General features: G+C 38.0%; 3 protein-coding genes across 4 annotated transcripts in view; 1 reads left to right on the plus strand and 2 right to left on the minus strand.

Moving 5' to 3' along the window:
- The first annotated feature begins 316 nt into the window (after window positions 1-316).
- LOC129240137 (uncharacterized) lies at window positions 317-8,174 on the plus strand. The gene is made up of 3 exons (XM_054875679.1): window positions 317-1,115; window positions 7,565-7,761; window positions 7,818-8,174. The coding sequence occupies exons 1-3, from the start codon at window positions 576-578 to the stop codon at window positions 8,164-8,166; spliced, it is 1,086 nt and encodes a 361-aa protein (XP_054731654.1). The 5' UTR covers window positions 317-575; the 3' UTR covers window positions 8,167-8,174.
- Window positions 5,691-6,441, minus strand: LOC129240138 (uncharacterized). Its single transcript, XM_054875680.1, has 2 exons — window positions 6,258-6,441; window positions 5,691-6,164 (listed from the first exon to the last, which is right to left on the minus strand). Exons 1-2 carry the CDS (start codon window positions 6,269-6,271, stop codon window positions 5,846-5,848), a joined length of 333 nt encoding a protein of 110 aa, XP_054731655.1. The 5' UTR covers window positions 6,272-6,441; the 3' UTR covers window positions 5,691-5,845.
- Window positions 8,175-8,236: 62 nt separating the features above from the next.
- Window positions 8,237-16,663, minus strand: part of LOC129240135 (UTP--glucose-1-phosphate uridylyltransferase) — a 55,053-nt gene continuing 46,626 nt past the window's right edge. For both annotated transcript variants that reach the window (XM_054875676.1, XM_054875675.1), the window contains exons 3-9: window positions 16,515-16,606; window positions 13,209-13,349; window positions 12,935-13,140; window positions 12,640-12,865; window positions 12,439-12,577; window positions 9,068-9,477; window positions 8,237-8,994 (exon numbers count right to left, since the gene is read on the minus strand). In XM_054875676.1, coding sequence (XP_054731651.1) covers window positions 8,887-8,994; window positions 9,068-9,477; window positions 12,439-12,577; window positions 12,640-12,865; window positions 12,935-13,140; window positions 13,209-13,349; window positions 16,515-16,606 — 1,322 coding nt within the window. In that variant the 3' untranslated portion in view covers window positions 8,237-8,886. The remainder of the gene's footprint in view (window positions 8,995-9,067; window positions 9,478-12,438; window positions 12,578-12,639; window positions 12,866-12,934; window positions 13,141-13,208; window positions 13,350-16,514; window positions 16,607-16,663) is intronic.

A 16,663-nucleotide genomic window follows, 5' to 3' on the forward strand; every position in this document is an offset into this window, starting at 1 on the left:
AAGGTTTGCCATTGCCTGTCGAGGGGCAGCTGCTACTAGAAAAATGTTTTTATTAGTTTTGATTTCACCGAGATTCGAACCAACGTTGTCTCTGTGAATTCCGAATGGTAATCACGCACCAACCCATTCGGCTACGGCGGCCGCCAACATATCGCCAAAAAAAAATTAAAAAATTCGAATATACGTAACCTGCGAAAATTCAAAATTCGCGATACTTTTTGAACTCACCTCGTATGTACTATTATTCTCGTATATTACTTGAAGCACATAAGCATTCCCTACATTTTCGTTTACGTTTCAAAATTGACATCTGAAATATGCATTTATAAATTTTAAAAACGAATTCGCTTCAAAATTGATGAGCCTCCACTTCTTCTATTTTTTAATTAATAACTTTCGAATTGAAATTTTCGTGTGTGTTTGTTTTACTGTTTGTATTTGTATATACGAGTATATGTATTTAAATGCGAGTGTGGCTAAGCATATCGAGAATCCCGTTCTTCGCATGCAACAACAAATCCAAATAAGCACAAAATTATTTCATTAAAACAATTCTTTTCTGTCACCACTTTGGTATGCCAAAATTCAAGTGCACATCCGGCAGCAATAAAGGCGATGAACCGAACGTAAAGATACCTCGTCGTAGTTTAAAAGTGCGGCATCGGGAGGAAAACTGGAATCCGCCGCTCAATCTTTGTGATCTACCAATCGAGCTGCTCGAGAAGATCATTGGTTATATAAACATATGGCATCATAATCGCATTCGCGGCACTTCGAAGCGCTTGCGCGACGTCAACGATGCCTTCGTAATGCACGAATACAAGAAAGCATTGCATAAATCTATGCTTGTCAATCCGAAAAGCTACGAGTGCGCTGCATTACAGACCATCGAGCTGGCGACGGAGGTCTACGTGAAGTCTGGCTATGAATCCACCTTCTGCGGTTGCATATTACCAATGTTACGTAGCTCGTACAAAGATCCGTTCTGTCCGCAGATTTTGCAAATCAATACATTTCTGCTGCATTTCTACGATATGGTCGATGAGTTGATTGGTGATCGACGATCGCAACACGCAAGGTTGCTGTACAATTTGACATTGATGCGATTCTTTAAGGTAAATAAAAGCTGAGCGTTATTTTGAAAGTTTTTTAGTACGTTGAAAAACCGCTTTGGCACAGAAATGTGACTTTTGGGAGTTTAACGCAAATACTCAGTTAGTTAGTTAGTTATTATAGCACTTCTCAAGATAATTGGAGTTCTGAGTTCTGAGGGGCAGTGTGTTATAGAAGATTTTCCATGCACAGATATCATAGCTAGAACCAAGGCATTGTCAGACCCAAGGTTAGACTAGGTTTTTGTGCCAGTCGGCTTAGAGTAGCCAAACTCACTTGTGGTACCACTGCGTAACACTGGAACTTTACTGTTAGTTTTCATGGAACCAGTTAGATTTTCCTATGAAGCGAAGAATATATTTTATCCCAAGACCGAATAGTTCCGTAAGAAAGTCAAAATGGTATTTTCCCAACAAGCTTGCTCTACTCCTAGCTAAGGCTGGACAACTACAAAGAAAGTGTTCTTCCTCTTCCTCGTCTCTACAACTTCTGCAGTATTCATACGAAAATGTTCCTAGCCTAGAACAGTGCCTACCTAACAGCCAATGACCGGTGACACAAGCCACGACCTTCGAGATATTCTCTCTTGAGAGGTTAAGCAATTCTCCTGATCTTCTCTTATCCATAGGGCCCGCCATCTATCGTTACGGATTTGAACTAGGTATTATTTGAAGAATGGTAACACTTAGCTGTCATCTGATTTGACAGAAAATTAGTTTTATTCTTCCGCTGAACAAAAATGGTTGTGTATACGCTCAAAGAACGCTGGGAAATATTGGGGCATTACTTTGAAAATCATGGTAATGTTTCAGAATGCGTACGGCAATGGGAAAAAGAAAAGCACCGAATGAAGCGTATGTGCGTTACTTTGCGAAACAAGTAAGAGAAACTGGGTTGCTTATTGACAAACCAACGCGTGACCGGCCAAAAACCGTGCGTACACCCGAAAATATTGCTGCTGTGGCCGAGAGTGTTCGTGAATTACCAGGAATTACCAACCGCATACAATCGAAAATGTGTTGAAAAATTGGACCGATCGTATGGGATGGTGCATGGCTAGCCGAGGCAGCCACATTAATGAAGTTGTGTTCCATCATTAGCCGAAAGGATTGTACTTCAAAATAAAAAAAAAACAGTTTGGAAAAATATTGAGTAGTTTCTTTTTCAAGAAGTGGCTAGCTCATCGGCCCTGCAATTTCCTTCAATATCTCTATGTCCCCGAACCCATATAAGGCTGACCTTGAAGACCGTGCTAATATCATTTAGAGCTGCCAGGTATTCCTGAGCAACCTTTGATCTTAGTACAAGTATAACTGCCTCCATTGATTTGATGGCCGCTGGCTGTCCGAGAAGATATTTATCGTAGTTCTTGTTACGGCGTGTGAGTTAAGGTACACAGTTACCTCCTTTATGGCTAAGACTTCTGCCTGATATACGCTACAGTCATCCGGAAGTCGGACCGTTAATTCTAATTCTAATTCTTTTGAAAAACTCCATAGCCTACTTTATTTTCTAGCTTAGATCCATCCGTGTAGAAATTTATTTCCTTTCTTCTCAATGGTCTTTGAGTTTGCCACTCTCTTCTTGACGGGATGTTAGTCTTGAAGAGCCTGTCGAAGGTGGGTTTCGAGAAAGAGTAGTCAATTTCTCGCTTATAACTACTCCTAGTATGAATTCAGACCCAAATGAAGGCTAAATGGCGGCGGAATCCGAATCATACATCCAATCATAGGATCAGCTACACAAAATATTCATATAGATCCAGCTAAACTCGAGTATTCGGATAAAATATGTTGGCCGCTGATGTATAGTATGAACAATTTTAAGTCGGTCCCACTCAACTGGTTTACAATATTTCGCAGTCGCCGGCTACCCAAAACAGTATTACTATTCTTCGTTACCAGAATTTGAAGACTGTTATAAAATCCCCATACTAACTATAATGAGAAAATCTGGATAAATTCTTCATAGCCGCAGGGCTAATGGGAGTGTCCATTTTCGCATGCTCAGCGATTTAACCCTGAAGGGCACGAGCTTTCTCTACCATGCGGATCGGAGTTGGGCTAGGTTTGACCTTACATTTTCAGTGAGTGACGGCAGTAAAAGATGGCGATGGTCACAGGAGTCACAGAGTCCTGGGCTCGTGGAAGAAGACTTACAAAAGTTACCTCCTAAGGAGCTGGTTCGATTCCTCGCAATACTAAATAATTAAGCACTTAGGGGCGCATAATAGATCAATCTGGTCGCAGTGCATAAAGGCCTTAGCCTAGTTCGTACAGCCATTACCATTTCGAAGAGATGGGTGGTCTCTAGTGCGGCCATTCTTTACATAATTGACTGGACAGGCTGTATTCCGAATGAGTAAAAATTTAACCTGATACTCGTAAAATATTCAGCTCGAGCTCTTCGTTTGTGATGGGTGGTGTTTGGTCTCCGTTTACGGCGTTCACCCATCGTTCAATTGTTCTACAATGAATATCTTTTAGATCATCGGGTGCCGAGGTTCTCAAATATTTTCCAGAAGTTCGTCATTCTAATAGGTCTAACAGGCAATGTGTGGCTTTCAGTAGATGGTACCTCGCCAACCATGTAGTAGTAGTATCCCAAAAGAAACTGCTTACAGAGCATTCATTATATTACAAACGCTGCTTAACGGCGAGTATAAAGTCCTTGTTACGTAGTTAGCTCGGACGACATCAGAGACCATGGCATGGATGTCCTTCGTGCAAGATTTTAACAGGTCAGTAGCTTCATTCACTGTTTTCTATTAGTACTCGAAGACCAAATTGGAGCCGTTCTCTTGACAGTCGGTTCTATGTTAACAGAGCGGTCCAGATTTACTTTATGCGGCCAAGGGCTCTCACTTTAGAATAATTCCCTGAATTTTATTCTGTTACAACAACAACAAATATGCAGAGCTGAGAAGTAGTAGAGGTAGCTCTTAATTTTTAAAAATACGCCGTCAAGGCGGCCACCGTAGCCGAATGGGTTGGCGCGTGACTACCATCGGGGCCATTCGGGTGTGTGTCGGTTCAAGTCTCCGTGCATGAAACAGCACAGTATAGGAAAAGTTTTTTCGAATAGCAGTTGCCCCTCGGCAGACAATGGAAACACTTCGGAGGGCATTTCTGCAGTGAAAAACTTCCTCATAAAAACCTTTTGGCGTTCGGAGTCAGCTTAAACCTGCAGATCCCCCCATTTTTGAAACAACATCAAAAAAACGCACACCACAAATAGGAGGAGGAGGTCGTCCAAACACCTAACAGAAGTGTACGCGCCAGTTATTCATTTATTTTTAAGTCGTCAATACTTTTTCTGGACTTCATTATCGAACAGTCTTCAACATACGAGATCGGATACTCTCCTTCGCGGCGCAGTCCTGCGATAAGTTCTGTTACAAGTTAGGTCAGCTATAGATATGAAATTGTAGTACTTTCTTAATAAAATTAGTTTTATGTAATCAAGTAAATACTAAGCAAAAAAAAGAGGTTGTCTGTAAAGTCGGTTTACTGACGATAGTTTAACGTGATAACGTCATAAGAAAATACTGATTGAATGGTTGCATTTTTCAAAAGAAAATTTTAATTTTATTTGTTTGATAGATATTTTGTATGGATATAGAGAATGAGTTAGCATTAACATAACATAATATACTTTAACATAACATAACATAACATAACATAACATAACATAACACAACATAACATAACATAACAAATTACCCCGTATTAAAGCACTTATCAACAGCTTTCATTTGATACCCATATTGTACATACACAACCAAAGGTTACCCGTGTCCACGTTTTGACCTATATCTCGAGACCCCAGTCACGGAGCGGCATGAAAAATACTCTGTACTAAAGCATTCACCAACAGCTTCAATTTGATGTCCATATTGTACATACACATCCGAAGGTTACCCGGGTCCACGTTTTGACCTATATCTCGAGCCCTATTTCCAAAATAAAATATAATCCATGTTACTCGTGGATGATGTAGCTTTCGAATGGTGAAAGAATTTTTAAAATCGGTCCAATAGTTTTGAGCCTATTCATTACAAACAAACAAGGTTTTCCTCTTTATTTAGTATAGACAACATATCTTATAAGGTATATGGTAAATATTACCATACATCTTTTCCTTCATATATAATAAAAAAATTAATAATAATAACATTAAAAAAACAGGTATTATTAACAAACTTGGTTTTATTTTAAATTCTTCAAGTGAATCAAATTAATAATAATCAATAAGAAGGCATATGCAAATACAAATACGTGAATTTATATATGTACATATGCGCATATACATACATATATAGGCTGTGTTCGTAAATGCAACATGACTTGCAGCATAAGCATCAGTGGCAACACTGCAAGTATGACATTTGATACTTCTTATACAATTTTTGACATTTGCAAATACGTTTGTTTGCATTTTTGAACGCGTATAATACTAAAATGGAAATTTTGCTGAATCTAACACTAAACGAAATTTGTGAGCAAAGAAAAGATAGATTTTCTTTAAATTTAAGAAAAAGAAGGCTATTGAAGTCAAATGTTTAGTACAAATGTTTGTCTTTAAAAAGAAAAATACCTAAAAACAAATCGTTTATTAAAACAATAAAGTCGTTTCCCGAGGACATTTTCTATTCCCATTTCCGAATGAATTGGGCCACTTTTAAAGTAAGGTTTTATAAGTTTTATGAAAATTAATAATTTATAGTTTCACTTTAATAATTTGCTGTTGGAGGAGTCATTGAGTGCCTTGTACCATAAACTTCGCCGAAGTCCTCAAAATACCTCCAGGATGTAGCTTCTCTACCGGAAGAATTATTTCTTTTCTTAATGCGCTTGTACGTTACCAAGAGATTTAAGCATTTTCTCTGCGCTGTGGTACTGTCCAGTCTTATATTGGGATTTACATTTTTAACTTCGGTCACAACTTTCTTCCACAATACATTTTTTTTCCTTCTACCCGATTTAAACTCGTCCTCCATATTCAACCGTACTCTCAGCAATAACTGTGTCTCCGCATTACTGAGATTTTCACTAAAAATGTAAAAATAGTAATTTATACAATTATTATTAACATAATTTAACTAAATTTCAATACAAAAATTAAAATAAAACAGTTTTGCTTACTTTTCATCAGACATCGTAGTTAAATGCAGTAAATGCAGTAAACAATTTTTTGATAGAAATTATGTGTGACAACTGATAGAATTGTTGTCTTTTTGAACGCTTGATTATTGCAGTGCTGCGATATTGGCATTTCTGAACGTTCTGTTTGTTATGCAATTGTAGTTTGCGCGTCATGTTGCATTTACGAACACAGCCATACGCTCACTTAAGTAGGAGAGAGCAAGATGTCGAACGTTGCCGTTCGTTTGCTTTGTTTGTTTTGTCGTTCGTTCCGCGCTTTCGCTTGCAGTTCATTCAATGCAATGAGCAAGGTAACGACATATTTTTTTGTGCGTGCAGCCTGTTAAATCGAATTATAAGACGTTATCACGTCAAAATTTAATTTTCATTCGAAATGGTCACCATTTGCTTTTACACAAGCCTTCAAACGATTAGTCCATTCAGCTATTGCAGCACGCACGGTTTCCATTGATATTGATGTCGCTGCTGCTCGAACCAAAGATTGTTTAAGACTCTCCAAATTTCTGTGAGGTCTTCGGCAGGCAATATTCTCCAATTCTTACCACTAACTGTAGTCCAATGGATTTAGATCTGAACTTCCAGACGGACAATGTTCTGCGGTCATGAATCCAGGAATATTGTTTTTTTAGCCACTGCTGGGTGGGTCTTGCTTTATGGGCTGGAGCGGACTCTTGCTGGAACATCCAATGCTATCGATTGAAGAGAGTACTGCTCAACTGCTTCACCACGCCTTCTAAGACATCCTCCTGGTACATTTTTACCCGGGTCTTAACTACTTTTTCACAGAAATGAAGAGATTTAACGCCTTTAAAAGGCCGCGCTTAACCCTTGGAATAACAATTTTTGGGTGTTTAGAAGTTTTAGCATAGATTTTGCCGTTTTGCTTATTAAAAACTTTTTCAAATGTCAAAATTTTCTCATCTGTGAAAATAATATTTTCATGCCCGTTAACCGCGTGCCACCGAAGAAGCTGCTTGCATCTGTCGAGTCTAATTTTCTTCAAGCGCGTTGTCGAAAGACGACCAGTTGAGCGACGGAATACTTACATGTGGAGATCATAATTAGTCTTGACATGGATCTGGTCGATATATTCATTTCCCTGGACATGATTTTCTGTTTTCTAAGAGGGAATTGCGGAACTTTGTTCTGCGAATTTGTTCACGCCATATGTATTGTAAAATTTGTCACAGTATTTATGGCAGCACTAGGTGTACTTGTCTTTGTACTTCTGCGCTAGTCTTAATTACCTTAACACTCCCTTATGGTATTATTTTTTTAATTTACAGAAATTCGGCAAGTCTACCCATATCTCTTCGACCGCAATGCCACTTCATTGTCGCATTGTCGTTGAGCTGAAAGGTCCTTGGCTGGGCATGCTGTGGACATCGAAAACGCGTTCGCGCGATCAACCAGAGAAACGTGGCAACTTACTGGTTATACTTTCCGAAATGTTAATGGCCAGCATTACGGGCAAAGCTTTTAAGTGAGTTTAATGAGAAGTCTTGAGTTAAATGAGAAATTACTTATTTTACGCCTTAGACGGGTGTGGGAGTGCCTCAACGAGATTTATGTGTTCGGCAACGATACGAGCAATAGTAAACGCGTACCCAAAACACTTTTCACATTTACCGTGCATGGTTCAAAGAAGATTTGTTCACTATTTCGTACTTGCCTCGAGGAAGAACCCAGTGATTTTGTTTGGCTATCGAAATGGCCACGCGATCAATTCACCGTCAATTTGGATATCACTTGCAAGGAAGCAATGAAATGGGGTTGCTCCAAGTCGCAGCACATGGAGTTCGGCCCGTTCGCAGAACCACTATTCAGCGAAGAGGAAGAGTTTATGGATGACTGTAGTTCGGGTAAAACTTTATTGGATGTGGAATGATTAAATGCTTTTTGGATTTTCAGTAGCCAAAACTATGATTAAAATTACTAAAATTATAAAAGTATGTACATTCAATTTTTGTATATTTATTTTATTTTAAAAATTGCTCAACAATCTTATTTTAGGCATGCATACATAATATACATATAATGTACGTATATTATGTTCCCTCGATTATTTTGGATTTTATCACGCTAAACCTACGCGAGTAAAACAATTTTAATTACAAAAAATTACACTTTGGGTTTACAAAATAAAATTTGGCAAAATAACTCCTATAAATGGCTACAATTGGAAAAACTTAAATCACACAAATCGGGAGTGGCAAAGCCGCCTTTCGAAAACGGCAAGATAGATAATGAAATAAATTCGTATGGTTATTTTGTATACATATAAACCATTTGAAACTCTTAATTGCACTAAAAAATAAAATTTCCACATTTTCTCCTCTAATCACTACATGTAACGATTTAACATTTTCAAACAACTAATGGGCTTCTTGCGCACATAATGGGCATGGCTTGCAAAATTACTTTATAAAATTCTTTCTGCTAGATATTTTAGTTATTTTTCTTTTTGTTTTGTTTTGTTTTATCCCGAATTTTTTGTCTTATAAAAATATGCAACTGACTACTACTCTACGTATTAATTCCTGATATTTTTCATATAGAAGTCTTTGCGTTTTTTGGACAGCATCGGCAATCGTGCAACGCAACGTTTTTAATGATCCAATATACGCATATTGCCGGACACAATTTTATTGTCTAGGATGGCACCAGCTGGTATATCAATACGATCGCCATGGTTAGCAATAATAATAACAGTACCCTGCAAAAGAAAATTGTGTGGAAATGTTAAAATAATGAACTACGAAACGAATGAAAAGAACGTCAAAGCCTACCCTAAGCGAGACGCCACGTCCAAATGTCACATCACCGGATACCGTCAAGTGATCAAGCTCAATGATATCGGGTATGTTGGCGAAACGACCGAGGAACTCTTTCACCTTGGAGAAGTGATTTTCACCCAATTTTACAAGCGGTGTGGTGGGGAACATGCGCTGTGGTGACATCGCCAGACTGCCATTTTTCAAGTGATACAGATTCGACATGACTAACAACAAATCAGAAGTCTTTTTTACAGGTAAGAAACGTGAACGTGGCACATTGATGCCGATCGCCCCATCAAAACATTTCATAGCAGCACCAACGGCTGTTTCCAGTTGCACAACGCGCACACCATTCTCCATTGTTTTGTTGTTTACAATAATTTCCATGTTAAGTGTGCGTTCGCGCAGCACACGATCGATAGCTGTAGCGAAATGAAGGGAGAAAGAGAGAGAGAGTAAGCAAATATTAAATTAACACATTTGTAAAAGTGTTGCAGCATTTTAGGCGCATTTTGATTGTTTTACTAATTTCACCCATTGAAAAAAATTGTGGTTGGGGAAAACTGAAATCCATTATTTTTGCGTAAAAGTTTTGCGCAAACGGTTTAAAGCTATTTTATGGTTGATCTTTAGCTCCTGGGTGATGCTACGACTACTAACATGCCGGTCAACTGCGATTATTTCTGTGATTTTATCGACATTTTCTTTAATATAAAAGATGATTGAACGGAATTGACGAAACCAAAATTGCAATTAATTAAAATCGGCACCATAAACACAAATCACAATTTCAGCGGCGTGGCGCATTTTCGCATTTATCACAAAAAAAAAAAAAAAAAAAAAAAAAAAAAAAAAAAAAAAAAAAAATATTAAAAGTACAGAGTTTCCTCTTTGTTGACTTGCATTGTTAACACTCGGTAACTCACAACTGAATCGAATAAAACGAAAAACAGCAAACAATTTTTTTTAGTGTGAAATAACACTAACAACGAGAATAAACTTTAAATTGATCGATCGATTGATCAATACTTTACGAGATAACGATCACTAAAGCCAATATAATGGATTCCTCTTTCCCCAAACTAATATATATAAATTAGGGCGGGTCGATTAAAAAATCGCTCAGTGCTCTGTGAAAATCGTATTCTAGGGATCAAAATAAGAAACTTTGCCGAAATAACCATACCTCTAAAACGAATTCTGATGTCCCCCAATTTGGGTCGAACGAAAAATCCCACTTTGACCCATTTAGAGTGCTCCAATCGAGTCCAAATGTATGACCGACCCAACTAACTTTGGATGGCCGATCCACCCATGCCAGTGGCACACCCCTGGAACTCCCCCGGGGGGTACCCCATACAATCATTTCAAAATATCACCATTTTTGGCCTTTACATGAGAAAAGAAACTAAAAAGTTTGACCCAAATTGGGGGACATCAGAATTCGTTTTAGAGGTATGGTTCCTTCGGCAAAGTTTCTTATTTTGATCCCTAGAATATGATTTTCACAGAGCAATGGGCGATTTTTTTGCCTCCCCACAAAAGACACTAAAAGTTCGTCCTAATTGGGGGACATCAGAATTCGTTTTAGAAGTATTGTTCCTTCGGCAAAGTTTCTTATTTTGATCTCTAGAATATGTGTTTCACATCCTCGAAGCAGTTCTGGTATGCACTTTTTGGTATGTCCTTCGGTTTTCATCTCCTCATTCGTCACTAAACGCCGTCCTTTCATGGGTTTCTACAATCTTGGGAACAGGAAAAAGTCGCAAGGGGGCCTAATCTGGTGAATTCAGTGGCTGAGGCATGATGACGGTGTTGTTTTTGGCCAAATAATCGCTCACAAGCCAAGATGAGAAAGTAGGTGAATTATCATTATGCAAAAACGATGAATTTTTTGGTAATCGAAGAAAACAGTGAGCAAAACCTTGATATTTGATCCAACTTGACATGATTTTTTTTGGTCCTCATTCTCCTGGTCTCTTCCATTGGGACGATTGGGCTTTGGTTTCGATATCATAACCATGAGCCCATCATTCGTCACCAGTTATGACCCTTTTAAGCAAATCTGGGCCATCGTTGATATGCAGACATCCTCAGCAACTTCTCTAATTGTGATTCGACGATTCTCCATAACGATTTTCGTCACTTTCTCAACATTTTCATCGGTTGTTGATGTGCCTGGGCGTCCAGACTGAGCATCGTCATTCACATCTTCTCGACCTTCTGTGAAAGGCTTGTACCACTTGCAAACATTATTTTGACTCAGAGTACTCTCACCGTATACCACTGTCAACATTTCTAGTGTTTTTGAACACTTAATTCCATTTTTTACACAAAATTTGATGCAACTTCTTTGATCCATTTTTTATATAGGTATAGCAGAAAATAGCCGAACACACAAAACTCTTGTCTTATTTATGCCTCTGACAAACAAACTAAAGACGCTGTATTGCTAAAACCTTGAACATATCTTCGAGACGAGGGTACCAAGTACGTAGCCTGCGAAGGAAAGATGTTCGGTTGATGGTCGGTATCATTACAGGACACAACTCATGGGGTCAGATATGACCACCATTGGAATCATTGAGGACCCAATGTGCCTGTCGTGCTTGGAGGAGGCGGATAGCACTGAGCACTTTCTCTGTGAGTGTCCTGCCTTTGCTAGAGCACGGCTACGAGTTTTGGGTTCCGATGTCATGAGAATGAGTAATATTCGTTCTCTAAAACTGGAAGATATTTACAGATTTGTCAAAGAATCTGGAAAATTCTCACAGGACTAGCTATCTCTATCTCTGTCTATATTCTTTCCTATCTCTTTCTCTGATACTTTTCTCCTTTTCTCCTTGACTATCTACCCCCTTTCCAGAGTTTTAAATACAATGGGCTTTTTAGTCTGAGTGTTTTAGGAGCCACCAAATCTCCTGGTGCTCCTTGGCTCGACCTTTTCAAATTTCAATTTCACGTAGCCTGCGGAATTTGAAAATTCACCTTATTTTTTTAACACACCTCGTATATATAATATATACAATTGGCGCTTACACCCGTTATTGGGTGTTCGGCCGAGTTTCTCCTCTTATTTGTGATGTGCGTATTTATCATAGCCATAACCGTAAACGTAGCAATTAGCTGTTCTGAATAAAGGATAGGCATCACTGTAAACGATTATAGGTGCCGCACCACAATGCCGTAACCAGAACCGTATCCGTAGTTTTTCTATTATAGCATTTGATCTTTCTTGCCCGGAGTTTCGAACCCGGTACAATTCCGAATGGTAATCACGCACGAACCCATTCAAAGCTACGATGGCCTGTCAATACATTACTTTCCATTCAATTAAAAAAAAAAATATTCTAAACTAAAAGCTTTCAATCACTAATTTTTACCATCTAATTTCGCCCAAATGTTGTTGGTGTTGAAAAATTTGAAGGTTTTCACCGATTTGAAGTCATCGACATGCTCTTTCGGTACTTGTGCGATTTCGAGCAAACGTAGTTTGTTTTCAAAGTTAATAAGGGTACCACCCTAAGGATGAGAATACAGAAGAGTTGATAAGCAAATTTTAGGTTTCATATTTACAAGGCTACCTTAACGTCAGCACGTGTTTTATCAGTAACTTCCATCACAAATTCGACAGGTTGAGCGGAACGTTCCTCCCCCACCAATTTATTCAGTATGGCCAAATCCACAGTAGCGCCCAAATTATCAATATTAGATAGGAAACAATATTCACGGCCCTCATCGATGAATTTCTTTAGCAGCCCGGAATTGCGGAAAGTATCATAAAAGTCACCGTGACCAGGTGGATACCAGCTATAACGAAACAAATTAACCATTTGCAAGAATATATACATTTTCGATTTTCTTAAAAAATAAACATACGCATCAATATCTTTATCCACATCGAAGTCTTTGGCAACAGGCAAAAAGGATTCACGGCTTATGCGCGGAAAACAGCTCTGATTGAATGTGTGAATTTGAACACGAAAACCGGTGTATTTGCGTATGATTTTCTGGGTATCTTCATCGGTGTTGAATGAATTCATAAGCACCAGCGGCACATTGGCATCGTAGGTTTTATTCAAATGCTATGCAGAATAAAGATCATCAAATGAGATGGAGTTGAAATGCATTTTGTACAATGTTCGACGTATACCTCAATTTGCTGCACTGTTAAATCAAGAAACGTTAAATCCGAGCGCACGGGAATAACACTTTTGGGACCATGGCAACCCATTGAAGTGCCCAGACCGCCATTCAATTTAACGACAACCAATTTGTCCAACATCGAGCGAATCTGTGTCAAAGATATGGAGAGCACTTGAATACCTTGAATGGGCAAAATATTTTACATACTAATGAACTAAGAAACAGTTACCAAAAATACAGTACGAGAAATAAGCAAATATTAAATTTAAAGGCAGTTCAAAATTAAATGCAAATAACCGGGCATTTCGGCATTCTGCAAAATACCACACTATGGCAACACGGCAACTTTATGGCCATTTTTGACATAAGGAATTGTAAATGCCTGCTGCCAGGTCAATTGCACTTGATTGTAGACTGCGCAAACATACGAAAAGAAAAAGAAAATCAAGGCGAATCTATTAAAGGTGATATTGGTAAATCAGCTGATTTATTTTTTTTCTTTCGCCGTGTCCCTGTGGCTGTCAGCCCAGAGTGAAACAAGGCGAATTCATTATTTGTTTTCTACTTTGCCTGTACATATAATACTTTTCTTTGACAATCAGACGTACAAAATACTGTTGTTGGTCTAGTGCCACCACCTTTAATGAATGTGCCTTGAAGCAAATCACATACACATTGAAAAAATATGTCTAGTGCAATATTTTGAATACAAAAATATGAAATTTTTTAATGTCAAAATTGAATTTTTAAATATATACATAAATAAATATCAAAATTTATGTTATAATAATTTGTTTGCGCTCATTTGGCGACCATTTTTAAGTTTTATTTCTTATTTTCGAATGCCAATTGTTTATCCAGTTTCTAACTAGAATCCTAATAAAAATGAAATTTCATTAAAAATGGGTAATGTCTTTGAAACATAAATAACTGGCGTGTTTATGTTGAGTAAACCAAGAATTTAAAATTAGAATTTAAGAATTTGTACACATATAGCATTTTCAGTTTGACTTAAGCCATTTTGAAAGTAAACGGAACCATAAACCAAACTCATTTCAACTATTCCATTTTTTAAATTAATGAATCATCTATTGTTTCATTAATTACAATAGATAAAATTGTAAGTGACCAAGAGTTACATAAACTCATAAATCCCAAAGGACACAAAATATGGTGAGCAATAGTGGATGCACATTAAAATATTAAAATTTGTACCAGCTTACTCCGCCAGCGGCCGCCGTAATAGAATGGGTTGGTGTGCAACTACCATTACGGAGTGCATAGGTTCGAGTCTTCGGGCTTCAAACAGCAAAATTAACAAGTTTTTTTCTAATAGCGGTCGCTGCTTGACAGGCAATGACAAACCGTCGAGTGTATTTCTGCCATGACAAAGCTTCTCATAAAACCCCATTTGCTGTTTGGAGTCAGCTCAAAAATATATTATAGGTCCCTCCATTTGTGGAACAACATTAAGACGCACACCACTAATAGGAGAAGGAGCTCGGCCAAATACCTAACAGAAATGTACGCGCCAATTATTTATTTGTACAAAAATTTTACTTAAAAAAAAAAATGGATTTCTTTTTCCCCAAACCAACATAATTAAGTGGCGTAAGGGTGTATATGGCTCTTTGGCTGGTGCTTTGTTGGTTTGCTTGCTGGAAATTTTTCTACAAATGGCAGACCTAACAGTTTTAAGACGACTCCGAAATGCTGATGATTTTTTGTGAGCAGCTTTTTCATGACCTGAAATACACTCCGATGTTTGTCTATTAGAAAAAAAAACTTTTTTCTATCAAATGGTGCTTCGTACACGAAAATTGGAATCCCGGTATACCTCCGCTTGGAAAACACTACAGTGGTCCGGGAGCCTAAATTTAAGTTTGATGGGAGGCTCCTTACAGAATACTCCCCCACCAACCCTTCCGTCCAACTTCGAGCCATCCGTGAACATGTTTGCCATGCCTTGCCGCCGAATGTTGCACCCCGCCCACTCATCCCTTGAGGGAATGTGGGTAGAAAAAGGTCCGCTCGGACCTAGCGTGGGTGTACAGTGGTCCAGCACCCTAGGGATGAACTCAAAGTTTTTAAGAATGCTAGAGTGTCCGTAACTTAAGTCTAGCCTATGGCCCGAACACCTTAATCTGATTGCGGCGCGTGCAGCGGTAGTTTTTCCTACAATGTCCACGGGCGCCACATTCAGCATAGCGTTAAGCGCTAGAGTAGGAGTGGTACGGAGAGCCCCACTGATTCCAATGAGGGCAGACCTTTGTACCTTCTCCAGCTTCTTAACTGATACCATCCTTTCTAGCGAGTTCCACCAGACAAGGACTCCGTATAGCAAGATTGGTTTTATAATCGTGTTATAAAGCCAAAAAGTGACTTTAGGCGAGAGGCCCCATCTTTTGCCGATAGCGCCCCTGCAACTATACAAGGCGACTGTTGTCTTTCTGATTCTCTCCTCAATGTTTGGCTTCCATGTAAGACCTCTGTCAAGGATGAGTCCCAGGTACTTCACCTTGTCAGAGAGCACCAACTGTAGCGCCCGCCTTTTTTTTTAATTTCAAGAAAATTTTTGTATATTCAATTAAGCATGAATAATTTATTTTAAGATAATAAATACTCCCACTTTTTCTCAAAAAAAAAAATTAATATTCAAAAACTCGTTGTCTGGAAGAGCTGCCAACCTTAATTTGAACTGAAAATGCTATACTTTTTAACTCCATTGATTCTTAAGTTACATCAATAAAATTATGTTTTATTTTTTAATTTTATGTCTTCCAACATAAAACGCCATATATCTCATAAGTGAGGGTTAGATAAATAGAATAATAAACTTACAACCATAAACCAGCGCTGGCAGAAAGTGTTCGAAAGAAGCAGTTAGTATTTAGAATAGTAAAAGCGGAAAGTTAATTTCTTAAAAAGATATATGTACGAGTATAATAGTAAATCGTAAATTCAGAAGTGCCCAAAATGCATTACCGTTATATCGAGAGAGTAAAGAGTGTGTTTTCATTAGATTACATTGCAGAAGCGATAAGAAATTACAATAAAAGCATTTATAGAAAGTACAATATTTAAATATTTGGCTTGGCAACAATGTATATAACTGTTTATATCTCACACATTATCTTCTTTTCTGTTACCTCGTTCTATTAAACACCAGAATCAAAATGGTTCACCAATTCACATACAAAAAATGAGAGTTGTAATAGAAACAGGCAAATATTATATACGAGTATATGGAAATAATACAAGAATATGAAATTAAAAAGTATACACACAAACAAAAGTACAGTTGGTTTGTTACCTGCTCGTTTTTGGGCGAACTCAGATTTGAATACTCCATGACGGCATTCGCTGGTAGTTTTTGAATTTTATTCCAGTCAAGAGAAGGACCCTCTGTTTTTAGGCAAAATAAAAAGGAAAAGAAATGACGCATTTGTAATTTATTTGTTT

The sequence above is a fragment of the Anastrepha obliqua genome, chromosome 3 (assembly GCF_027943255.1).
Source record: "Anastrepha obliqua isolate idAnaObli1 chromosome 3, idAnaObli1_1.0, whole genome shotgun sequence".
Lineage (NCBI taxonomy): Eukaryota > Metazoa > Arthropoda > Insecta > Diptera > Tephritidae > Anastrepha > Anastrepha obliqua.

Excerpts from the sequence above, each read along its gene's own strand:
- LOC129240137 (XM_054875679.1), top strand. The coding sequence starts at position 576 with ATGCCAAAATTCAAGTGCACATCCGGCAGCAATAAAGGCGATGAACCG. Across the intron at positions 1,116-7,564 it reads CATTGATGCGATTCTTTAAG|AAATTCGGCAAGTCTACCCA; the intron begins GTAAATAAAAGC and ends TTTAATTTACAG. Across the intron at positions 7,762-7,817 it reads ATTACGGGCAAAGCTTTTAA|ACGGGTGTGGGAGTGCCTCA; the intron begins GTGAGTTTAATG and ends TTTACGCCTTAG.